Below are 27,552 nucleotides of genomic sequence, written 5' to 3' on the forward strand. Positions count from 1 at the left end.
GTCATTCTTTTATATTCATATTTATATTCATATTCATATTTATATTCATGGTTATGAATTGTCAATTGTCAACAATTCTGTAACTGGACGACATACATTAATCTTGGAATGACTCAAACTCGGGACCTTATGATTGAAAGGCACCGGCATCATCATTTTGTAGAATTTTTCATTTCTTTCCTGTTAAAGGCATCTTGTTGCCTTAATTCAGGTTAACACAGTCCTTTATAATAGCTTCCTTTATTGTTCAAAAAGGGGAAAGAAAACAAAATATATAAAATAGCAGAAAGTAAAGCAAAAATAGCAGACAGCCAGAAAGATGCTCTACAGCAACAGTGAATCATTCTTAAAGGAATTTCAGTTTCTTTCCTGTTATTGCAATGTGTTGCCATGGTTTCTATTCACATGGTCTGCATAATTGTGGATAGCTTCCTCTTTATGTAAAACTAATGAGAAGGTAAAATACTGTACATAGGAGATACAAATTAGCACTTCATAAAGTAACACATCCATTGAACCATACAATGTCAGTTTGTTGGTTTGTTTGCAGTTGATTTATTTACCGTCTAGACATTTGTTTTTGGTAAAAGACGCATCCGTTTAGTTTTGACAGGGAAAGTCCTTGACATCGTTCCACACATTCCTTCAATTGATTGTGCAAACGGAATTACCATAAACGTTGTTGGCGATAAAACTAGTTGTGTTGGAAGAAAGTCAAAACAAAACTGGTGAAATCTGACTTTGTAGATTATCTACAAATAGTCTGTCTGGGCAGCGATATAAAAAAATTCCATAAAACTTGACTTTTTGTTACACCTATTTCGTATTAAGGTTTGTTGGTTGAGAGTTGTAAAGGGATGCCCTGGGAATATTTTTAGACATGTTTGATGCTTGGGAAGGTGCAAAGAAACTAAAACAGTCTCAAGAGATAAACAGATAATTAAACTAAAGATAAAAATAAAAGATAAGAAAAAAGAGAAATATAAAGATAATGATAGCAAAAAGCTGAAAAGAAAAAGATAACTGAACCAGGCCAGGGGGCATTCTGGGACAATTTCTCCCCAAAATTTGTATTATTCCACCCCCCATCCAGATTTTTTCAGTTATGATTTCAGAGACAGACTATAATGAGGATCCATGCAAGTACTCCTCCAAGCATAAACTTGGCCCCCTTCAAATCTGAGCAGCAGGCAATGGGCCCAAATTGAACCCTCCATTTAAGAATAACCTTTTAACTAGTATGGGAATGAACATTTAGAGACAGTGCTGTTTAAGAATATATCTGAATAACCATTCATTCATGACACATCATTTTGGTACAAGTGTAAATGCTTCTTGATTCGTTAGGGCGGGGGGAGGGGGCAGGGGGAAACACAACCACATGCTATAGCCAACATCAGCCCACAATGCAAATACCAGCATCACAAGGATCTCTTTACCATCATTATCATATATCCACTAAGCCTCTAACAGTCTATGGTGATGCCCGATAGTGTCCCTCTATCAATTTAGTGTGAAATTAATAAATGCATGCAACAATTACTATTCACTCAATTCTGTGACTCTCTCTCTCTCAATTGAGATAGACAGTAACACCCCGTGAGTAATATCCGGAATATGTAACAACAGAATAGTAACTAGATCACTGATGATCACACATAAACAGAGATATAATGCTTCTGTATAGTGAAACCTAACAGCGACAGAGAAATTTCTTTAGGGCTACGGCATTTTCCCACCGTCACACGTATTGACTATCAGTATTATGTTAGGCTTACAGAAAGACCAGCATAAGCTACGCAGTTGACTTTTAAGGCTAGTGTCAGACGCCAAGTGCACAGTAGGGCCTACATTGCAAATTGAGTTAATCAGTCGCAGACCTGATATGACTTCCATACAGTTCAAAGATACATGATGCATCAAATTCCAATCAAATTACTCTCATAGTTTGTTCCTTTATCAGGTGACGTATCACATGTTAAGTACAAGGAATTTGATTGGTTGTTTTCTTGAAGATTGTTGCACTGGGGAAGTCCTCACAAGTACATTCATCAAGAGAGCAAAATAAATATTAAAGTCCATCACAAAATTGCTGCTTATTCTCAAAACAGCGATTCCGGAAAATATTGAGAAATGTAAAGAGGACATTCAAAAGGCGCTAGCGTTTGGGTTCAAACCTTGGAACTAGGGTAGGTGCAACGAAAGTGAAGGATAACGAGCCCGCCCTGATGGACTTAGAGAATAAAATCACTTTCTGCAAAATATTCCATGTATGGAGCACACAAGTCAGATTGGGATGGAGTTGTATCATAGAAACTATCTTTAACGATTTTCATTTTTTTTTTGGAGAAATTTACCAATTTTATGAGAGATATTATTCAGCCTATTGCTAGAGGAGACACCATCTTGATTTTATTGATAACAATTTCACAAGAAAATAAGTTGAAACATTTAAGACAAGCCAGAAGGTAACAGGTAGTGCTTTACTATTCGATTATCATTTTGTACCCAATAAAAACCATCGTGGTGATGCAAACGTTAGACATCAAAAGAATTAGGGTTAATAGAAAAACTTCAAAAAAGCCATTTGCCTTGTCATTGCCAGTTGTTTTTGTCCCAGACCAGAAAATTTTATCCAGTTGTTTACCGGTTTGCTATTGGGTGACTTTTGTAGTGATTGAACTCTTTTTCTACTGTAGGCCATAATATTTCATTTATTTTTGAAATTTGAAATTGAACATTTTTTAATACAGTCCATCATTCAAGATGATGCTGTCTTTTACACACATTTTTACCGTGTCTACTAATACCAGTTGATCCCTGACCGTCTGCCCGTAGAATAACCCGAATTCATTTGTAAAATCTGGTGCTTAATTGGCAACTGATTACTTTTAATCAGTGGTTTATAGTTTTGGCCATCCTATCATTCCTAGCAGTGTTTCAGTGATGTGTACTCCCATCTAGTGTCGTAGTTACCTGCAAAGTAGATATCCCACGAGAACGTCCACGAGTGGTGTGTGGGTACACGACTACACTTGTCTGATTACTCAGTGTTACTTACATTTCCTTCCTATAGGCAGTGTTTCAAATCCCAGTTTGATGCCTTGCAATGCTGAAATTTCACCCATTGGCCTCCCGTGGGAATGACTCATTATTTATGTTCACTACCCTGTACACGTAGTAACAAAACCAATTTTTAATGTCCATGACGATGCGGTCAGCTGGTAATTAGCGAAAGAATTGAGAACAGCAAACTTTTCCAGAGTTGCAAGATTTCGGTGTGCAGTTTAATAGGTAGTCTTTATAATAATAACAAAAATAATACATTGAAGTAGCCCTGTGTAAAATCTGCCGAGCATTCTGTCGGGGCTTTACAATAAATTTAAAACAAAAAGTGCAATGAAAGGAAAGCAATATGAATGAAAGAATTGTGGTTTGAGCTTGGACTTGGAAAATGCTGCAGGTTGTCAATGGAATGTATAGAGGCAAGGAGTTCATTCCGAATGGTAGGTCCTGCGTCATAGTATCTACGATCACCGTGAATATTATATTTGGTTCTACGCATGCAGAGAGAAGGGTGATTCTCAGAGCATAGTGAATATTGCTTATAGAACTATAAGTCAAAGGTTTACAGTGTTGTTGCAGCCCAAGGCCCTCTCACACCACTTTACAACTTAACCTCTGGTCATTGGTAACTTGTCACACCCACACACCAAAGTGTGCACAATTCAAACAATCCCTTCTGGGGCACAATACAGCACACTACATCTACATGTCCTCCAGGGGACTTCCCGTAGGGTACAGCCACAAACTGGCACACACAACTCTATCGGCAAGTTATCTTGGAAATCCCCGTTTATACACCTGAAGAGAGGCAATGGAGATAAAGTGCCTTGCCCAAGGGCGCAACGTAATGGTCCGGCTAGGACTGGAACCTGCAAACCCTAGATCACAAGTCCACTGCCTTAACCATGTGACCACAACGCTCTCAAGTTTTAGGTACATCTGCTATGAAAGTGTTTTATATCTAGGGTAAGTGCTTCGATGAGTCTCATCTTGATTTAGTCTGCAAAACAATGAAGTGACTCAAAACAAGTTTGTGACAGAATTTTTCCCCCCTGTAGAGAAAATGTATAAGTGACTCAAGTCGATGGCTAAACGCGAGTCATGAAAATCCGCTGGTAAATACTCGGCTAGATTTGAAACGGCTTTTTATTACTCTGTGTCTTTGAAACCAGCAGAAGTTACTAGACACCCGTTGCGACAGTAACAAAGTTGTAATCAAATCAGAGTCTAATTGAGACATCGGTCTGTCAAAGTCATTTTAAATGACTTTTTCCATTTTACCATTTTAAATGGAATATTTTAAGAGGTGTGAGATAGGGTCATTGCATGACTGGATTTTGTGTGGTTTGACACTGCAAATGCAACCAATTACTTTACCTCTCTTCCAAATCTTGATCTTTTTGAAGAGATCTCAGTTATGCCTCGGGCAAGCGAACTCTGAAAGGCAAAACCGTTGCACACCAATATTCCTTCAGACAAACTAGACCTGGTTTTTTTTTCTCCAAGTTGGCCATCCAGTAAGATTTAATTTATGATCTAAGACTGGCAGCATACATGTACTATTATCTTGTGAAAACTGGTTTTTCTATTCAAACTGTAGAAAATGTTTGTGCTATCATGTGGCAACTGTGGCAACAATTAAGAAAGGACGTTTTTGGTGGTCAGTGGCAAAATTTACTAATCCACTTAACAGTGGCTCATGTAATACCTAAACGTATAGATAAAGGGCTATTCACTTCTGTCCAGAGAAGGATTTCATCCGAAGAAGTTTCATTGTCAAACCCGGCTGGCTGCTGGCTACCCTACTGAGAGCGATCCCAATTCTCGACCTTTTCGTATTTTATAAATGCGGATAAAATCTTGGATAAATTTGGAAGAGATTGTGTTTGCCTATGATTACAAGTGATGAAGACTCCCCCGTAGTGTTCTCCCAAACTTGTTTTCGGTGACAGCCGTTCATTGTGAAAAGGTTCACGACTACCACTACCAGTTTCCACAAACGAAACCATCCAATCACAAGCGACTTGAATCAACACCGGCCTGAACCATACAGAAAGCAGTCAATCGGTGTTCCAGAGTCAGTCGTACGACAATCGGTCTAGACGACTATCGAAAACTAGCTCGTGAGAGTCGACTCTACATAAAGATTTTTTCTTCTTCAGTAGGACAGTCTGCGGCCAGCTTTTGAAGTTCATCAGATCCTAAATACGGGAGACATCAGCAGTGCATGAACTTAAAAAGTGCATCTATAGCACGAATGTACTTTATGTAGCTCCTCGGGTAACCTTTCCCTTTAGGCGGCTTCATTTAAAGAGACGTACACATGTACTGTAGTTGGTCTGTACATGAAGCTGTTGTAGGTTTATATCGTTAATAAGCTATAATATAATGCTTCAATGCGTAGGATGAGGGGGTGCTCAAAGTTTGTATAAGCACCGTTTGAAGGCTGTGAAAGTTCCTTACAAAATACTGTGATACCTGTGTAGAACAAACTATTATACATCTTTAGTATTCTTTACACTTGTATAGCAATTTTTCCCATTTTGCATAGCGGTTTGGGATGAGATACCGAATAAATTATGCCCCCAGGTCTATTTGGAACCAGTGTAACACATACCATTCGAACCGTGGTATGAATAGACCGAATTAATTTATTGCACAGAATAGCTCCAATTGGAATACCGGTAGGACTCATATCATAAAGTTAGAGATTACACCCTCTGGAACCTTGGGCCTTATTTCTTTTCTTTTTTTTCCTTGTAATTTTTACAGCGAGAATACAAATTCCCTCAAGTGTACACTGAAGTTGACTGGGGAAAAGAAATCGTTGGTTGTGTGATACAGATCATCAAAACGACAAAATTAATCTATATCTAAATGTGAAACATATATATATATATAGAGTTACTCAATCAGTCACAATGGCCGGGATGACCGAATTGAATGAAAAACAAATTCTATTTCTCTCACAAAATTCACAATTTTACTACAAAATTACTGTAATTAGACATGATATATGCAACAGAACAACACCAGTTGTTTTGTCATAGCTTATAATAGTGACTGACTGTGGCACAAACTACCATAACACAAGCCCAAAAAATCGAATAAGAACAGAAAATAAAGGTAGTTACATATCACAGATTATGCACTACTGATCATAATTTATTTGCAAAGTGTATTAAGATTTATTTACTCTCTATTACTCTATATATTGCTCAGGATAATTTGCTAGTTGCCTACAGTATTTAACGAGGGCTTTGCCACGTTTTGTCTCTATTGTGAATCAATTTCTGATAACAGATCTACTGGGTATGAAAGCTCGCAGAGTTGCCCTGTATAAACTTGATGGTTTGATAGGATGATGGAGACAAATTACTGTGATAATTGAACTCGATTTTAACCATTCAATAGAAAGTGCAGAAATTTTCTCTTATTATTCAAGAGATTACAATCTTTGGTAGAGCCGATCTGTTGAATGACTATTAATGCTTTTACTTTAGAATATCCAGTCAGTCTCCCCTGAAGGCAACCCTCCAAAAAAAAATCAAAATACTTTCTTTTTTTTTTGTCTGGTGTCAACATATTTCTATATAGGAATTGGTACCAAAGTACATTGAAAGTTGAGGAAAAAAAAAACCAAGAGCATATTACAATCCAAAAATCTATATATTTATAAATTTTTGCTGCTGTCAACAATTTCAGAAATGGTATGAAAATACATAAATAGTTGAGGGTTTGTTCCTAGTTTATTGACAAGAATTTCTGATTATTTGAGAATACTTCAAAAAATGGCCAAGAGTGAGGTGGAGGTTGGGGGGGGTGGGCTGGCTTAGCGATGCTATTGGTACAGTAGTTGTGAACTCTACACACCCTCCTGAACTCTTGCCTCGTTGGCTGATCAATATTGGGAATATTTTGTGTAATATGTGGATATCAAAGAGAAGTTTCATTCATTGAGATATGATGTTTAATCATTCACTGGTTGCATCTGTACCATTTCACATGATTATTATTGCTATGATTTTTTTTAAACTTGGAAATGCACCGATCAATTAGGGCTTAACCGATCATTTTTTACCAAAAATGAAAAAAATATACAGTTGAACTTAAAATAGTAAAGTATTTGTCAAGGAATCTAAATACATAGTTTTTTTCATGCTTTTTTCGTTTTTGCTTTCTCTTAATGAGATTATATGAAAAAACTATCGGGTAACCAGATGTTTAAATGCCATGATTTGTGGTGATGGTAAAATGTATCATTTATCGTCATTCCACTTGAAATCAAGTACACCCGTATTTTTTTAGTACAGACCTCACCAATTTCTAGAATTCGAAGGAGAGTGAAGACTCTTGTGGATGTATAATAAAATGATACAAATTCCTTTTGTAAAACAGTCATTTTAGATGAGGAAGTAAAATAGTATGGAGGAGACAGGTAAGGAAAGCTATTTGTGATTTAAATCTCTCACCTGTAGTTCTGCTACAAAACCATTTGAAGAATATGTTGGACGTCTCTTTACATAAAAACTTGGCAATAATAAAAAAAACCTCCCCAAGAAAAACGACAAGATGAGAAAAATGTTATGAAATCTAAAGCTGTATACCTCGTCACGATGGGAATACACTAGTGTCTTCAAAGAGACCTGAATCATTTTTTTTATATTAGGGCTATATCTTTATCAATAAAACACCTCTGGCTAAATATAGATGCTTATCACTGTTTTTTGTTGCTATTATTCCCAGAATGAAACTATAAAAACCCCATTTTTTTTTACTCTCTTCTCTTTTTCTTAATATATATAAACCCTTTTCTAAATTTATCTAGAGACTGATAGAAAAGAGTGAGTGACGTCTTGGTTTCTTTTTCTGGTGGGTCCCCCCCCCCCTGTTAATGTAGGTCATAGCATTTTACTTTGATGGGCAGATTTAGATTATTCGAAAGTGAGATTTTCTAGAGATTGCGTCATCATACGCGTGGCCGATTCAAGCGTCTTTACAGATGGTTATCGCATTCTTCTGCTCGACTCTCAAAATTCAAAGAGACCAACAAAAAAAATCATTTAGACTTGCCCGAAAAAAAGGAAGAAAAAAAGGAAAAAGAGAGACTTGATCTCCAAATGTGTTTTATGCTAAATGCCTCGAGGTTGAATCTGCTATTGCAGAGTGTGGCAGACTGGAAAATGGTGGATGTCAACAAATGCAACTGTTGCTTTATAACCGAAGAGAAGAGATATTTGAACAGATCCTTCGTCATCGTGGTCGTCGTGTGTAAAATGTGACAGGACTACTCGAACGAGTGATGTTGTACAGAGAGGAGGGAAATATGCATAAATCGGCAGACTGGAAGGTTTTTCTTTGTGAGATACCGTATATTAAGATGCGAAATAATATATTAAGATGTGATTGATGAGACTTGTATCGAGTCAGACTATTAGTCCTCTTGAATGGTGTTTTGATGCACCCCTGTACACAGTTATGGTTTACAGAAAATTATTTCTCATTTTTTTTTCCATTATTTTCTAGACCAGTATAACACTGTAAATGCAACAGATTCTGTATTGGTAATGTTTCCCTAGAGGTACAGTCACAAGAGAAACTAATTGATCAATTGATTATTAGATCAGTATCCAATTATCAATCTGGTGGATTCTGTTCCTTGTGTAGATACTTGGGTGTAGTTTATAGAAACATATTGATCGATTGGAATAAACTAAGTCAGTATGCACATTATCAATATGTTGTATACCTTTTGATAGGAGTTCATTGATCAATTTTGACTACTGATAATAGAGAAGTGATTAGTCTATTGATTACTTGGTCAGTACCAACTTACCAATCTGTTTGTTCTGAATATGTATCTAGGCACAGTTTAAAGTAACAGTAGGTACTACCGTAGTTACTACTAGACACTACTGTTGTACTACCACAGGTGCTACTAGTAGTAGTAGGTATTACACAACGCCTAAATATATTCCGGCCTTTTGATTGGTCAATTGCTCGTCGATTGCGTGCAAAATCCGCTCTATTGCAGGCTATGATGATAGAACCATGCATTATACTTTTTTGGTAGCACTTTTTTAAATGGTAAGAGAGCAGAGAAACCTGTCTGTACAAAACAATCTGTTGCATGAGTGCATTTTACATCCAATTATATCCAAATTTCAAGGTGTTGTATAAAACAAATAATGAATGGTATCCATTCGTGTGCAATAGTGCAAATATTTCATTCATTGAAAGATGTGATTTGTTCCATTCAACTCGGCTGCGCCTCGTTGAATGGAACAAATTACATCTTTCAACTCATGAAATATTTGCACTATTGCACTCATAACCATTCATTATGTGTATACTAATGTATGTACTATTAGATATTGTTGTACTACTGTAGGAATTACTGTAGGTACTACTACAGTAGGTACTACCATAGGCACTACTGTAAGTACTACTAGACACTACTGTAGTACTACCATAGGGACCACTAGTTACTACTAGTAGTAGTAGGTACTAATGTATTGTTGTACTTCTGTAGGATACTGTGTACGGTACAATACCCGAGATTTGGCCGAGTGGATAAAGGCGGTGGCATTTGAAAATTCATTGAAAGATGTAATTTGTTCCATTCAACTCGGCTGCGCCTCGTTGAATGGAACAAATTACATCTTTCAACTCATGAAATATTTGCACTATTGCACTCATAACCATTCATTATGTGTATACTAATGTATGTACTATTAGATATTGTTGTACTACTGTAGGAACTACTGTAGGTACTACTACAGTAGGTACTACCATAGGCACTACTGTAAGTACTACTAGACACTACTGTAGTACTACCATAGGGACCACTAGTTACTACTAGTAGTAGTAGGTACTAATGTATTGTTGTACTTCTGTAGGATACTGTGTACGGTACAATACCCGAGATTTGGCCGAGTGGATAAAGGCGGTGGCATTTGAAAATTCATTGAAAGATGTAATTTGTTCCATTCAACTCGGCTGCGCCTCGTTGAATGGAACAAATTACATCTTTCAACTCATGAAATATTTGCACTATTGCACTCATAACCATTCATTATGTGTATACTAATGTATGTACTATTAGATATTGTTGTACTACTGTAGGAACTACTGTAGGTACTACTACAGTAGGTACTACCATAGGCACTACTGTAAGTACTACTAGACACTACTGTAGTACTACCATAGGGACCACTAGTTACTACTAGTAGTAGTAGGTACTAATGTATTGTTGTACTTCTGTAGGATACTGTGTACGGTACAATACCCGAGATTTGGCCGAGTGGATAAAGGCGGTGGCATTTGAAAATTCATTGAAAGATGTAATTTGTTCCATTCAACTCGGCTGCGCCTCGTTGAATGGAACAAATTACATCTTTCAACTCATGAAATATTTGCACTATTGCACTCATAACCATTCATTATGTGTATACTAATGTATGTACTATTAGATATTGTTGTACTACTGTAGGAACTACTGTAGGTACTACTACAGTAGGTACTACCATAGGCACTACTGTAAGTACTACTAGACACTACTGTAGTACTACCATAGGGACCACTAGTTACTACTAGTAGTAGTAGGTACTAATGTATTGTTGTACTTCTGTAGGATACTGTGTACGGTACAATACCCGAGATTTGGCCGAGTGGATAAAGGCGGTGGCATTTGAAAATTCATTGAAAGATGTAATTTGTTCCATTCAACTCGGCTGCGCCTCGTTGAATGGAACAAATTACATCTTTCAACTCATGAAATATTTGCACTATTGCACTCATAACCATTCATTATGTGTATACTAATGTATGTACTATTAGATATTGTTGTACTACTGTAGGAACTACTGTAGGTACTACTACAGTAGGTACTACCATAGGCACTACTGTAAGTACTACTAGACACTACTGTAGTACTACCATAGGGACCACTAGTTACTACTAGTAGTAGTAGGTACTAATGTATTGTTGTACTTCTGTAGGATTCTGTGTACGGTACAATACCCGAGATTTGGCCGAGTGGATAAAGGCGGTGGCATTTGAAAATTTAGACATCTGTGCAGTTCGTTTGTCAGTTGTTTTGAATTCTGGGGGTCATCATTCTGTCAGGCTCTGTCAATTTTCTGTATTTTTGTTTTACGCACGGCCACATTTGTCACACGTTACAGGCAGTGTTGCGACGTGCCCTAAATCTCGGCCGTGTCCATACTTTGACCAATCAGTAGTCTGCACGTTAATTCACTCCTACCAGCAGAAAGAGATGCGTATATTAATTCCATGCAATTAAGAGCGGTTGCATCGTAGATTAAGAACTGTTTGTCACCCAGATTGGTTCTAAAAGGCCTTCATTTAGGGAGATAATTGGCGCCAGTTCTTATCTGTGGGAATAATACGGCTACTGATTAGAGTTAGTCTGTACCAGTCTCTCTCGTCAGTTCTTAAAGCTGAAATTGTTCTCTGCGGGACGCGGGACTTTGTCTTTTCCCGACATTTCGTTGGGTAGAGGGCGTGTCGGAGGTCGAACGCTCTGGTTGGTAGAGTGAAAACGAAAATGATAGTGGTGGTTTGTTGGGGTTGTTGTCTTGTAGTTTTGACAGGGCAAGTGAAGGTCAAGCTAGAGCAGAAAGGGACAAAGTACAGATGATGTGAAATCTTTGTTAATATTGGTTGAAAATCTGGTTCAAAACGAGAGAGAAAAAACACGGTGTCTATAGGAATGCGAATTCGATGGCTAAAATTTGCCAAATGATTTGGTGACATTTTGTAATTATATTAAAAAAAATGATATACATTTGTAAAAGTGTCTATTCATCAGGTCTGTCGTCAATTTATTTAAATCAGCTTATCCCTCACCACGGTGGAGAGTATAAATGTATGTCCCTCTCTGTGATTCACCATAAAAACCTTATAGATCTGTTGATAATTTGTTGATAATTGTTTCAAATGTCGATATCTCTTCGAAGCCCTACTCGATAAGGTACTACATGGAGGAGGGAGCAATGGTCTTGATACAAAGACGGGACAAGCGATGCCTCTGTCCGAATTCTTTTCATTCGATCGTTTCCCCCAAAAAATGGGCAAAGAACGTCCATCGTCATGGTTGCGTGAGTCTGTATTTTAATACCACAAGCGACAACGGTACCAAAGTGGCAACGTCAATATTTAAAATAAGACCTGCCAAGTTTTTGATTTCATAACAAAATCGTCAGAAAATTTTTAACATTTCCGTATCAAATGACCTCGACATTATACACTAGAGGGATCGAGGGGAAGAAATCACCTTAAATTCTTGTCTACTGTGCTTTGGCGAAGACTGTCACGAAAGTTTCCGATGTACTTTTGACTTGATACAGTATGTACAATGGAGAATAAGCTAATTTTGTGCAGACTTACTATTTTATTTTTTTTATTTTTTTTTCACAAGATGATGCAGCATGATTTGCATTCAATATGTATCAGTATTGAACAGTTTTGCCCTGGTATATCATCCTGGTATTTTGTGAATGTTTTTCAGAGACATGGGGACCTATTTTTTATTTTTTTCCCCGTCTCTGCCATATATACGGCGCTGGAAAACGTCAGTAGAGCAGAGAAGGCTTGATAAAATGTTACAAGTTTCTCAAGCGTGTCAAATTATTATGGGGCTCTCTCTTCTTGGTTAATATAGACGGCAATTGTATTTAAACTTGGAATATCGCTGCAGTCCCTCTTCCCCCCTCCACTCCCCCCCCCCCAGTTGTACTTTGTGGACAGTTTCACTGGTAGGCTTTGACGAGCTGGAAGACTTTTGATCAGTAGCGAATAGGGAAATGAGATTAATTGTGCCAGAAAAGTGTTTTGAATTATTCAAATTTATCAGTTTGATGAAAACTGAGTAAAATTAATCCACGAAAAAAATGGTTTATTAATCCAGGGAATAATTTACAGTTATTGTTCACATTTTGTGAAGCAGTTTTGAAGTCTATAAATTTTGTCTCTGAAAGTGCTATCAAGGTTGCTGCGTCAAAAAAGACAAACCTGATATGTATACGTCTGGTTTTATTATTTCATAATACAACCAGACAACCAGACAACCATGGTTATTAATCCAGGGAATAATTTACAGTTAGTATTCATATTTTGTGTAGCAGGTTTTGACATCTCTGAATTTTGTCTCTGGAAGTACAATCGTGGTTTCTGCGTCAAAACCTGACAAACCTGCTATGCGTACGTCCGGCTTTATTATTTCGTAATACAACCAGACAACCATGGTTTATTAATCCAGGGAATAATTTACAGTTAGTGTTCACATATTGTGTAGCAGTTTTTGACAGCTCTGAATTTTGTCTCTTAAAGTATTATCATGGTTTCTGCTTAAAAAAATGACGCTATGTATTCGCCCGGTTGTATTATTTTGTAATGCAGTTTTCCTCCGTATTGTGATTGCGTTTTGCGATGCGATACTGGATCGAATTATTCCCTGTACATACATAAACTGGTGATGAACAGAACTAGAAAGATTAACACATCTTTAGCCTTGTGGAGGAACTGGTGGAAGGGCCTTTTTCAATGTTTCTCTCTTTGTACAGTACTGTACAGTATATACCTCCGTTTAATTTAGGGGACACACAGAAATATGGCAAAGGCCTTGGAAAATGTGGGATATAGAATTTACTTACACTCTTATTTTCAGGATAAACTTAATGGAAAGTTATTTTCAGTTAAGGGATCTGTAAAATGTGTATGGGGGAGGAAGGGTTGGGGCATGGTTGGGGGCGACCTGGGGAATATATGAGATAAAAGAATTCTGTAGATATGTTTTGATGAAAAATTAAGACTGCAAAAAGGGGTGCTTGGTGATTAATAATAGTTCCCAGTGCCACCTCGGCTGGCTCTTAAAATTTTCTGGTCTTAGAAGAAGAAAGAATTAGATATGTACAGTTAACTGTATGATACGTTTACATGTCTGGGAAAGGTTCTGCTTCTTCACAAAAAAGGAAAGAAAGAAAAGACTTCTTATAACAACTTTGTTTCCTTGGTGGTGTCATGTAAAAGATGTCTCAAATACAATAGGCTTTAGTTCATGTACAGACCAGGCATACAATGGTCCGAGAGAAAAGCAGTCATTTTAATTGCTGTATAAAGGTTTATTGTCGTAATTCCTGTTCATTCACCTTCAAGTAGATAAATTAGACAAATTTGGCGGGCACGAAATGTCCAAACTTTTTCCCCATTCGAACTTCACCTACCTCATCAACGCATTTCTATTACTGTAGATGTACTGTAAGGTAACACTAATTGAAATAGGAAAACCTCCCGAGTTGAAAATTATAGCCATCGAGCAGCAAGTACGGAGATTCAATGATTTTAGTTAAACGCAGTGAACAACAAGCAATGTCTCCACGGAAACCAGATGGGTACATTCAAAGAGATGACAAAGTTTTATACGTAGAAGAATCGGACTCTTTGAGTGGTGGATTGAGAAGGAGGGGCATTGGTTGGAATTGGCAAGTCACTAAGGTTGCAAAGGGATTAAAAGGTTACCGTTGCACTCTAGACATTGGTCGAGCAATAGTGCATATGTTGTGAGGAGACATGCAAGCTTGTTGCTCATAAATATCCAAGTCCAGTCAATTTTGGAATCGATGCAAAGTTATGGTGGGATTTGTCTACCCAAAAAGTGTGTCGTTAGATCTGTATTTAACTAAATAGTAATCTTTTGCAATTTAGTTTGAGCTCTGCGGCAAAAACCTGTTTGACTTGAACCATTTTTGTAAATAAGTCATCATGCTGGAACTATTATGCTGTATTTGTATTGGTATCACTATGGTAACATGCCCTAATAAATATGAAAAGTTAAGGGTCCACCTCATCACATTAAACGTTAAAATTTCAATTGAGTTTTTTAAATTATTTAAAATTATGTTTACCACATGTGAAATTTTCAATTGATTGTTTTTATATTATTTAAAAATAAGGTTTACCACATGTGAAATGAGTATAGTATCTATTTGTGTACTTGTTTTACATGTTTTATGTTCAAAACTGTGAATCCACAGAAATGTGTTGATTATGTTATTATGTGACAGTATTAGTCATATTTTTCAGTTTATTGACATTAATTCAAACTGAATTATATATTAATGATCATATTATTTCCTTTTTGTTTTTAATCAGTTTTGCCTTAAAAATCTAATTAAGTTTCTGTGACACCGCAGGCAAGGGCCGTTCCATCTCGTTAATTGTAACTAAACTTTGTCAAAGTATAAATGCTGGTATGTATGAAAGAGTCAAAGGATTATCATACTCTCAAATCTATTTAGACATAGCGAGCAAATGGCTAAAACGATATCGCACTTAATGCCCCGTTGCAGAACTGACTCCCAGACGAACATCAATTACAGACTTTGATAAAGCGTGCCATGTTTTAAAAGTAATTATCGCTGTTTAGGTTCTGCCATCAATTAAATAATTATGGCATGTACTGCAGGAAAACATGCATACACCCTGGTGTTATTGTTTGATTATTAAATATTCATAAAAGTCATCAGCTCTTTCATTTCAAGTTTTCTTTGTTTTCAACACTACATTAACAAACAAACAGTACAGCCAAAAAAGAAGAAAAAGAAGAGCCCCCCCTACCAAAAAAAATAATTCATCTAAATATTTTTTAGTCTTCTTTTGAATTTATTCCGATCCGATTCTCTGTGCATTGTTACACATCAGACTTTCCCTGAGCCTGTGAATTGTACGATAGCCTACATGCCCGGACTGATACTCACACACATGGACTTGTACTCGCACTGGTACTAAAGACATGTTTGGAATTTGATAAATGTTCGAGACAAAATTCCAGAAAAAGACAAAGGACTACAAACTAATCAATTAATGAAACTACGCAATGGTATCAACCTGACAATTTCAGCTTTGTATTTAATATGCAGCTACTCTAGATGAGAGAATTTATGCAGAAAATTCATACTTTGAGAGTATTCTTTCATCCTGTAAGATTGAATCTTCTGTAAATTTATAAATAAAAATGAAAAAAAAATAAAAAAACAGGGCACTCATTCTGCTTAAACCTATAAATGGTTTGTAAGTATATATGTACATCACCCTCTAGCGATGAGATTTTTAATTTTTTTTTATCATGTCTGTGAATATTCCATTATATGACTGAGGTAATTGTCTGTTGTTTAAGTTGTAGAGTTAGGGTCCTTGGAATTAATAAATCCATCATCGATGATTTGTATCGGGAGCTCGGCCGAGTGTCCGGGTAGACGGAAAAGCTGCATTTTTTTTTTGGGCCTCCATGATACTGTACATACCCTTACATTTGTTATCAGTCTTGCAGTTCAAGAGAAACCTGGCTTTATATAAATCTTATCAAGATAGACTACTGGATTGAAATTTATTCCTTAATTTGCTTCTGCAATTTTTTATCGTCCTCGCTCGTTATCTGTGTTGTTGTGTCTTCAACCATGTCAGGACTGCAAAGGATGCTGGTAGGCTAGAGCTTAGGCTATGTGCAAATTTTCCATTACTTTTGTAATTAGATTTATGCTCCAGAGGCAAATGTGGAAGGCAGAGCTACTGAGCCATTTTGCAGTTTTAATACGATAGTTTGTGGTGTAACAGTACTGTGTCTGGCCATCCAAACACCAAAGTTGGCTGATTATTCGTAGTCTGTAAACAGACCTTGTTTTTGGCAAAACCCTAGTGAGCCTTCATACATGTACACAAACTTGTAACTCAAATGTGGATTTGATAACCCTTTTGTTTTACATTTTTTCTTGTCATTTCTTCTTAATTTTGAAAGAGTGTTTGGAAAGGAGTAACTCAAAGAAGTGAAAGTAACTGTGCGTGTCCATGGAACCAACTGAGGAACCCTGCAAAACCCCTACTGTCTTTCCTTGGCGACCCATTATAGTCATTTTTTTTGCAGCGATACTTGTTGGTCAGAGGCCACCGTATTTTGCTTTCTTTCTGATTGGGGGATCTTACCCCCCCCCCCCTTCTTCCCCAATGTTCATTTAAGAGTACTGAAACATAGAGTGCGTCCAGAGGGGATCTTACGAGATATTTTGGCTTCTTAAAATATATTATTAAAGTAGATATTAAGGAAATTAAAAATAAGGTAAGTAAACTCACAGGGAAATTACGAAAACAAAAACTTGAAATAGAGCACATGTTCAGCAATTCACCGCAGTGGTCCCAGAGTCAATCTCCTGACTGCGCTCTTATCATCCAAGCTTATCAAACCTTGATTTGTAATACAGCCATTTCTGTGCTGTGGACTGGTATACACCAAGCACAGTAGATATATAGTCTGGTGCTGTGCTGTGGCCGAGTTGATAAAGGTGGTGGCATTTGAAGCAATGAGGCTTAACGATCGGGTGATTCGGGGTTCGTTACCCCGGCCGAGTCATGGGAAGGTGGGTTTTTCATCCAAGATCTAAATTGGAAAGATTCCAAATTTGAATTAAAAATGTTGAATTGGAAGCCACCAGATGTGTAAGTTGTAATCCATAAGCCCTTGCAGGTTACTCCCACATTTGTGGTCGCTTACAAGCGTCGTAAAAATAAATGCTGATTATGATGTATGATTATTATAGTACCTTGTTTACAGTGTTGCAAAAGTTTCCTAATACTGGGAGTATCGGTGCTGTACGGCCCCAGGAGGTGGATAATTCTCTCCTTTCTAGTATTTTTTGTTTATTAAATTGGTATGTTTACTGTACAGTACATATTGTTTTGAATTGCTACTTTAATTGCTGATAAGTATAACTGTGACAATGCTGTATCTAGGTAACATGCTGTCATTTCATGATGCCAATAGAGTCACAAAATGTATGGGGCAAAAAAATTAATTGTTTTAAGGCTAACTTAGTATTAATTCTATAGAGCACTGCAGTGAATTTATGGGTTGAAATGTCGTGTGGCAGAAAACTGAAAGCAAAAAAGTCAAAATACCATCAATTTATTGCAAAAATTGTAAGGATTTTAAATAGAAATGGATAAACTGTTTGTAATGTTATTTTGTTTAAATATTTGTATATTAATTAATTAATTCTTTTGTTCATATTGTTTGTATACCTAATACATGGGAGCTAGTTACCCCTCTAGATTTTATATGTGTGTTGCAACCTGACCCTTTCTATTGTAAGGATATTATTTTGATTGTACATCAAACTGTTTTACTTGATACATACTATATGTCTGTCACTGGAATGTTCTTTATTGATGTGAAATATTTCTCCCTCAAACGATTCCTAGGACAAGAACAAGATCAATAGCATATCATGTCCCTAATCTTGTATGCTGAACAGGTATGAGAGTGGTATGTATTAGATTGTAAAGGTGGGGGGTGGGGAAGAGAGGGGGCAGGGCAATAACAAACTTGCACTGACTGTAAATTTAAGTAAGAACATGAACTGCCATGGAAGGGCGCGATAGGTGTTCCTCAAGGATTTAATATACTGTAGTAGGAGATGCAGCTCGGGGGGGGGGGGGGGGGCCTTGAAGAAGTCTAGAAGATGTCACATGGTGCAATTCCGAAGACAACTTTTGAACAATTTCTCCTTTAATGATTACAAACAGACTTAAATGTTGATCAACACATGGTATGGCTATGCTATGAGTACTGCTGGTGATTCCATGTTGACGTTATTGCTCAAACTCATAGGGACGGCTCGTCAAGTCTCGATATGATAGCACCCTCTATTAATTTTCAGTCCATTTCAGTCCATTGTTTTTGCACACATGAAAGGAGAATATACACTCAACCAACTGCATATATTGAATTGCTCATCTCAGTACTACAACCATTCTATCACTTTAAAAACATTAACACCTAAAAAAGGCATAAATAATAAAATAGTATATTAAAAAGCACCCACTTGTGATTTGATGAGGGTACATCCCAAGCTTCTGTTAACTCTCAACTAGTGAGCTGTACTTACTACTTACCCACGAAAAAAAAATAATCTCAAAACTGCCCAATTTGGAGGTTATTCTCGATAGTTGGCTGCCACTTTGTTTGAAATATTGATTGGATTTGTCCTCTCTTTACCTGCTAATTAACTGAAATATTGGTCTGATTTACTTCAAACAAATCTCTGGGAGTACCATGTGGAGCCACCCTGTTTTGGTTCTCTGGTTACAGCCCAAGTTTTTAGTGTCTGGTTTTGATAAGGAAGAGAGGCTCACAGAATACCAGCATCTTTCAGAAATTATCTCTCGTCAGTTGTGGATTATTTATAATATTTCTTTTTTTATCCCCTTTACTTACCAAAAGAATAAAATATTACGATGTTCTTTGTTCTGTTTTTTAACTGAATCTTTTATTAATTCACGTCTCGATTTATTGAACAGATTAAATATGGTAGTTTTGTAAACAACAGGGATTCAATTATGCAGTAGAAACTCAAATTTTGAAAAACGGATGAATGTATCTTAGAGATCAGTCAAAGAAAGTCAAAATGGTGAGAGTGGTTGGAAATTAGGTTAGAGTAATGTGACCATATACGTTACTCCTCCCCCACCCCCCTGACCCACCCCCTCCTGCCTCCACATGATAACATCTAGGGTTGGTTGTAACTTCACTGTACGATAGGAGTGTACAAAGGGAGTGCTGGAATTGCTCATCGCCTCCCTTCACTTCAGATTTTCCATTGAGAATTTAAAGAAAAACACATTATATAAGTTATTTCTTTTTTTTGTAAATTTGTTCAGCTACTGTACTGAACAGTATGACATCACATCATGCTGGTTTGTGTCTTAAAGTTAATGAATTAATTATAAATTAATAAATATACAAGTGTTTAAATGGTATATATACAGGAATTGTATATAAAATGCACCCAGATGCCTAGAACATAGTCCTTCTCTACCACATAGCTACTGTATCCTTTTAAAAATATTAAAAGAGGCCACGATATAGATTACTAACCCTGGTATTTTTTTTTCTTCCCTTCGTTTTTTCTTAGAGGAGGATCTGATGCAATAATTGGTTATACTCAGGCAGATTTTTTTTTTTTTTTTTAAATTAAAACAAAAAAATTTAAATTAAAATTAAAATTAAATAAAAATTTAAATTAAAACAAATATATATTTCGTAAAATTTGCACAACTTTTTAAAATTTATTGCAGTTTCAATTAAGTGATTATTTCTTTTGAGACAAAACAAAACGACAAATAATTAAAACCAATTACATCTACCATTTCTGCAGGGACCGAATCAAAAGTGATACTTACACGGCAGATGTTTCCATTGTGAGGGATCGTTAATATTAGATTCCGATCCCAAGGATCAAATTCCATCGCAAAGAAAATGACTAAAATCTATCTTATTAAGATTTTTAAAGATATCCACAATTCTCAATTAATTTATTTGAAAGCTATAAAATTGTTTAGATAATCGGTTCCAAATCAAAAGTGATCTCACACGGCAGATGTTTTTATTGTACGTTTGTGGGAAGGATCGTTAATATTAGATTCTGATACCAAGGAACAAATTCCATCGCAAAGAAAATGAGTAAAAAATTTCTTATTAAGATTTTTCTAAGATATTCACAATTCTCAATTAATTTATATCAAAACAACAAAAGTGTTTAGATAGTCGGTTCCATCTTTTCTTGTCCGTCTTCCGTGAATCGTAGATCTGTGGAGCCTTTTTTTCCCTCACTTCATATTTTGATAGGAGGGATCCAATACAATAACTACTAAAGCACATTTCATTTTTAATGAAGCATTTATAACCGGTCTTGTCACAGGTTATTACTTTTCATAAAGTGTTCCTGTGTTGATTGTGCTTGTCACTTTCTCTCCATGGTCCACAAATTTAATTTGGCCCGGCATCTGTCGCGGAATTATCTGGCAATTGCAGGTCTGGATAAAAAGAAAATTGAAAAAAAAAATTGAAAAAAACTCTTGAAGAATCTCAAGAAAGCAAAAATCAATGGCTATGAAAGGAGGGAGAAACATATTTTTGAAAAGTTCACAGGTGGAAGTGCAAAAACATTTCTGAGTATTAAAAAGATAAACAGAATTGGAATAGACTTAATTTACTACCGACCGGAGGTGTGAGTACATAGTTGGTGTTTTATAGGGATGCACAGTACCCTCAATATGGTCACATCTCAGATCATAACTCAGCCTGACAATCCTATGCAGAATTGACCTGGAAAGGCAAGTAAAATTGCCAAGTTTGTTTCTTTCCTTTTTTGGGGGGGAAATTAAGAAGAACAAAATTAAGATAAGAAAATTTCTTGGATGAATGCTATGCAAGACTGCATTTTTCACAGAAATTCACTAAAATTGCTGGGAAATTGTTTACCGCCACGAAATAGAAATCATAAATTCTTGAAATATTCCGGACTTCCGATAGAGAGAGAGAGAAGTAGGAATCTGTTTACCCTTTGATTGCCCTGTTCAATAATTTACTGTAACGTTAACGCTCGTGCTCCTAATGAGATTCCGTGCCCTGCAGTCTGTGTGAGCTTGTCGTTGTATTTACTGGTTCACTGGATTGATAAAAACAGTGACACTCGTAAAAGTTATACCTGAGCACGGGCAGAAGGGGGGTGTGAGTCGGAGCGTGAAATGACGCGAAGTGGATATTATCTACGAGCGTATCGAATCAACGAGTGTAACCGACTCGATGTGTAGAACAAATGGGGACGAGTTTAACAGGACAAGTAGACCAAAAAAAGAAAAAAAAACATAAAAAAAAATAAATTAATAGAAGAAGAAGGAGAAGAATGAAAATTTTTTGGGGGTAAGCCAAATTGCCAATTTTGACAAGAGAAAAGTTGGTGCCATTGTAAGAGTTATTAAAATTTGATTATTGTTTTTGGCCTTGACCAGGGGGAGGGAACAAGATGGAGGATGGGTAAAGTTCAGCCAATTGTGTCCAGGGACCAAAAACATGTAATACAGGAAATAATTTGATGTGTCCAAGTTTGCGTGGCAGTTTTGAAGGCTCCGAACTTTGGGTGGTTTTCCGTGTGTTAAAACGACTGCTATGCATCTTCTCAAATTGTATAGCAATTAACCCATTAACATAACATTTTACATAGCATTTACATAGCATTTTACGATGCGGTACCAGATAAATGATTCCCTGTAAAATACAAAAGACAATACAAGACAATACAAGACACATGCATGGTGTCGGGATAACACAGAACAGTCTGCAGTCCAGTAGACTTTATTTCCACTGTGGTCCCTGTACAAACAAAACAATAAAATAATAAGTAAAGAGAATACAAAAAAAAAATTAAAAAAAGATTCCTAAAACAAGCAAGACACTAAAATTGGCTCATACGAGATATAACATCCTCAGACTCTTCAGCTATCATTATTTTGTAGCCTAAATAGGCCTCAGAATGTACCATTTGACATCTTTTTTTTAATATTCTGATTCTCCACCAGACTCCCTACCCCCTCCCTCTATCTCCCCATCGGAGTTGCACTCAATGACATCAGGCCCAAATCCCTTGTGTTTTAAATTTCTGGATCCTCACATGGAGATAAACCATTGCAAAAAACAGTACAAATGAAAAATAAAACATGGGATAGGCCTGTACCTCTTTTACATTTAATGTCACAAAGAAATGTACTATCCCTAAGGAACTTGGTTTAATATTATTTACAATGTCACTTTTCTAGACCTACCACACATTCATAGCAAATGTACCTAGCCTAGCCTTAGCCGGCATAATATGAGAGTGAAGGCTTGGTTTATAGTCATTAATGTATGTATCCTAATTCTAGTAAGAGCTAAAATTGTACCTTTTTTTTTGGGGGGGGGGATGCAAGGAGAGTTGTGGAAAAGACAGTTTGCACACGTATGTAAAGTATTTTACTCGAAAAAATCTGTTGCCAGGTGGAATATTGTTAATGAAATGGATCCACTTAATATTTTCAGTACTAATATGCTCCTTCAAAGTTTGATGATAATTTTTATTCTGTAGAACAGTGGACATTTTTTAGGAGGGTTCAGTCTTCACTCACTCATTCTTTCTTTCTTTCTTTCATTTGTTCTTTCAGAAGAAGAGGTCAAACTCATGGAAAGGGTAAGAAGAAGAGGAGCGATACCTCAGAGTTTGGCAGCGGACTGGATGGCCAACTGGCCTCTCCCAAAGCAGCGAAGATGACGAATCAGAAGAGGAAGATGAGCAAACAGAGAAAGGTGAACAGATGAGGCCAGATTCATCATCACATGCTGGTTCAGTCAGAGGTCAGAGGTCACAGCACCGTAAAGATGGCCAGGACGGGGTCGAGCTGCCCGCCGTGGCGAGAGTCGGCGAGGTCGTGTAGCAGGACGAGTGTGGAAGCACGAGGCATACAGACACAGTCGATGTCCGATGAAACACCTAATGAATATTCAACAGGACATAGGAACAGATGTCCAAATATGAATAACTTAGCTCACCAAATATCTACTGGAAATGTTTCTTGTGTGTGAAGGGTGTATGTCAAGGAAGTGGGTTCTTTTTTGTTCACATTTGGATATATATACCTTTAAAATTCATGCCTATAACTGTGATCACAAGGTGGAACAGATTTGAAAGAACGTGATGAGAAGTTGGCTCAGTTGAGGCAGCCACAGTATTAATGGGGGGAGGGGGAAGGGGGTGGAGGGAGGGGTGGGTGACCCAGGTGGAGAGAGGTTAACTGAGTTAATCCCAAGAAAGAATTTTTAAGTTAGGTCCATTCAGTTTGACTTTGTTGCTTCCTGTAGTTACTAAAGCCACTTTTAGCCTGTAAGAAGAGGGAAGGGAAAAAAACATATCACCACTGCAAGGTTGTGATCAGTTTGTACTCTTAATGTTAGGTACCTGTCAAGTATAGTTGGTTCCATTTTAATTTAAAAATATTTATGGTAGGTTGAAATGCTTTCCTCTTGGTATACTAGTTGTTGTTTGGTGGCAAAGAAATGAATGTGTAGGTACCCTGCCCCCTCCCCCTCCCTCTCCCCTCCCTCTCCCTTTGAGTTTACATTTGTAGCAGAAAAGATTGATGGGGAAAGTTGGATGTGAGGGGGTGAAAGGGATAGGGGAACAGGAGAGGGGAACAGGATAAGGTAACAGGATAGGGAAACAGGACAGGGGCATGGGGAATTTGTAGCAGGAGGAACAGGGAAAGGGGGCTTTGTCCATTTTTGTCACAGGGGTAGACCTGTTCATCCTTATGTGGACTGGGTACATAACTCTACTACAGCCGGCCAAAAAATGTTTGTTCCCACCCATTGTTTTATAGTATGACAAGACTTGTCCAGTATGCTAGTAATTGATAACCATTTATAACAGTACATATTAACCTTTGGCAGAGGATTTTAAGTATATTCAACCAATGTTAAATGTTTTAGCTTTTTCTAAAGGTATGACTGAGTACTTGAAACAAACCAAATTGAATGGTTTTACTGTGCATGTCAGTATTTTACTGTGCTTCTTCTCATAGGGTAATTTCCAATTTCATTTTTAAATTCTAAATTAAGAAAGATTTTGATGCTGAAGAACATGATCTGTTTGTTTAAATGCAAGTGTATGTATTTTGAAGCTCAATAATATGTTTTAAAAAGCGATAAATTTTTAGCAAAACAAAAACAGGTCAAATTGGTTTGTTTGTGCTTTTTACATATCTTTAAGTGGCATATTGATTTGAAATCAGCACTTTTGTGAATGCACAACTCCCATCCCTGTTTTTTGCCCTCCAATTTCTCCACCTGTCATTTATCCCTGCAAATTAGTTTAAGGCCCTCTTTGAGAGTTTAGGGCCCTTTAGGAGAAGTGACAATGTGGTAATACCAAATATGATGCAATCGCATAGGATATCTCATTTCTTTATGTGCATGCCTAGTGGCATACCTAGAATAGTTGGCACCCAGGACGGATCCTTTCTTTGTCGCCACGTGCAGGGGATGCCATCCTGTGGGAGGGGTCTACTGTTTGCCCTCCCCTTTGAGAAATTTATGTTAGTTTGCTTGGATGCCAAGTGGTGCTTCGTTGGCAATGCTTCAAACTGATTAAATGTTTAGGAATTCTCATTCTCCTCTTTTTGTTCTCTTATTTTTTGTGGTGTGGTGCCCCCCCCCCCGGCTGGTACCTGGGCAGACTGCCCCTCCCCCATCCACCTTCCACTGTGCATGCCTATTCCAACATGGGCTGTCAGGTCGATACATTAATAATTTGTATTGGAGATCTTTTACATTAATAATTTGTATTTGAGTTCTTAAAGGGTGACTTTAGACTGACTTTTAGTCTTGATATGTGATAGCCCAAAAAAAATGAGCGATAGTAATATTTTTACAGCTGTTGCATTTTTTTTTTAAGATGTTCATCATTAAAATATATTAAATCTCTGCAATACACCTTTTAAGGATGACTTTAAAACACAAAATTAATTTTGATAAACTCACTGCTATCATTCCTAATAGTTTGTTTTTTCTATATTAACTTTTTCATGTATTGAGGAATGACGCTTTAAACATGTGAGGCTCATCAATAAAAGTGACTGGACTATTTAGTCTAAATTCACTGACCCATTAGGTCTGTTCCTATGCATATACAATATATATATATGAACTCGATGGGAAATGCATAAGACTTTTTATGGCCTCAAATGACGTCTAAAAAAGCATCAGAAAAATATGTCAATTGATGTTGAATGTCATCCAAGTGTCCAAAGGTGCTCTGTTGTTTGTTTGAAAAAAAAAGAACATGTGAGAGGGCTGAGAGAAGTTTCCAAAACACTGGATGTAGGTTAACTTTTAGGCCTGCAATGAAGACCCCCGACGACGGCATCGCACTTTTGCCTTAAAGGAGTATAGCTTACTTATAATTTTTTTAATTTTAATTTGTTTTATATATTTTGACTGTGACATATAAATAGACTAAAACTTCTGCCTAGAGTTACCCTTCGAATCTAAACTGATGAAGACTACGGTTCACTCAGAGCAAGTCTAACCAAAAAGTTAAAATATTAATTTATTGTGTTATACATTCTAATAACTCAATCAAAATGTGTGCTTTGAACTTCATGTAAAAACAACAAGACACCCTTTTGATGACATTAACCACTATTTGTCCTTGGATATTGTAATATAAGTAAAAAGTCCACGTGTGTTCCATTTATATATAAAATAAAATAATAGTAGTTCAAAAAATATAGACGCCATAGATCGATGTGATAAATCCAATTTGTAATCATTCTAAATTTTAAAAAGCTGCTTTTAATTCTAATAATTCGACTAGTACTTGTATTCATCGAGAGTGAAGCTTGTGCCAATTTGTACAGGTTGCACTAGTGAGTTTGACCTTGCAAATTTCACTGTATAACTGTCGAATGATAAAAATCCTGTCACGATAATTGAAATGAATAATTAATCGTGGATTATCTCTATTGCATATTAGAACTAATTATTTGAAAGCGAACACATGCAGGCAGAATCATATATATTTACACAAGGACGCAAAAAATTGTGTTCACCCTGTTAAATGGCTTTTGGCCCTTTTTTTCTTCCTTCGTCTAATTTATTGTCCAAATTGGAAGAATTTTAATCTAACTCAAATATTTATTATCTATAATATTAACGCTATACGCAGTGTCACGTGAATAATTGACGGAAGGAATTATCGACTTTTGGAGTCCAGTGCATGGATGCGATAGGTTTAAACCGAGGGTGTGATTGGACATAATTGGATTATAAGGGGAGCGGTTTTGCAAAGGAATAGATCAGATGGCAAGGGGATATGGGTAGGGGGCACCTTGACCCCGATATCCACAATTAATGATCTAAGTACGTATGTATACAATGTGATTAAAAAGAAACGAAACCTGCTGACAATATTACTGATATATATATATATATATATATATAACTATATATATATATATATATATATATATTACTATATAAATTACTATATATTTATATATATATATAATATATAAATATATATATTTATATATAATATATATGTAATATATATATATGTATATATAAATTCAGTAAATAATAGCGGAAAATATTACGAAACGCAGCCCAATATTTTATACCAGCGTAGCAACTTTTCCGATGACCTCCGCCATATTTTAATGTTTCATAATCCAGTGGGTGCAGGTCTGACGAGAGGGAGTCAGAGGCCCACATCCCTGGGGTACGGGTCAATGTGGTGGCCCTTGAAATACGGAGGGAAGATGATGGGTCCGTCACAGGAAATGGGAAGTAAGCAATAATAGCGGAAAGTATGTAATGGAAGTAGGTCGATATTATATACCAACCAATGTCGGACGGGAGATAGATTTTTCGAATATATGTTTACGCCTTTACTGCGCGCCAAACGTCACATATCCATTACCCCCAACCCCCCCCCAACCCCCCCCCCCCAACCCCCTTCCCTCCCATCCTCAGAGCATTTACTGGTACATAAATTGCCACCGACTTTTTCGACCCAATCGAGACAAACGTTGCATTTGGCACCT

At 36.7% G+C, this 27,552-nt stretch overlaps 1 protein-coding gene across 2 annotated transcripts in view; it reads left to right on the top strand.

Moving 5' to 3' along the window:
* The window catches only part of LOC139963670 (ATP-dependent DNA helicase DDX31-like), a 44,134-nt gene extending 17,927 nt beyond the window's left edge, over nucleotides 1-26,207 (top strand). The window contains exon 16 of one of the 2 annotated variants that reach the window (XM_071964677.1): nucleotides 23,116-26,207. In XM_071964677.1, the coding sequence (XP_071820778.1) occupies nucleotides 23,116-23,269 (154 nt within the window). In that variant the 3' untranslated portion in view covers nucleotides 23,270-26,207. The remainder of the gene's footprint in view (nucleotides 1-23,115) is intronic. The other variant, XM_071964678.1, reaches the window with a different exon arrangement.
* The last annotated feature ends 1,345 nt before the right edge of the window (nucleotides 26,208-27,552 follow it).

The sequence above is a fragment of the Apostichopus japonicus genome, chromosome 22, assembly GCF_037975245.1.
Source record: "Apostichopus japonicus isolate 1M-3 chromosome 22, ASM3797524v1, whole genome shotgun sequence".
Lineage (NCBI taxonomy): Eukaryota > Metazoa > Echinodermata > Holothuroidea > Aspidochirotida > Stichopodidae > Apostichopus > Apostichopus japonicus.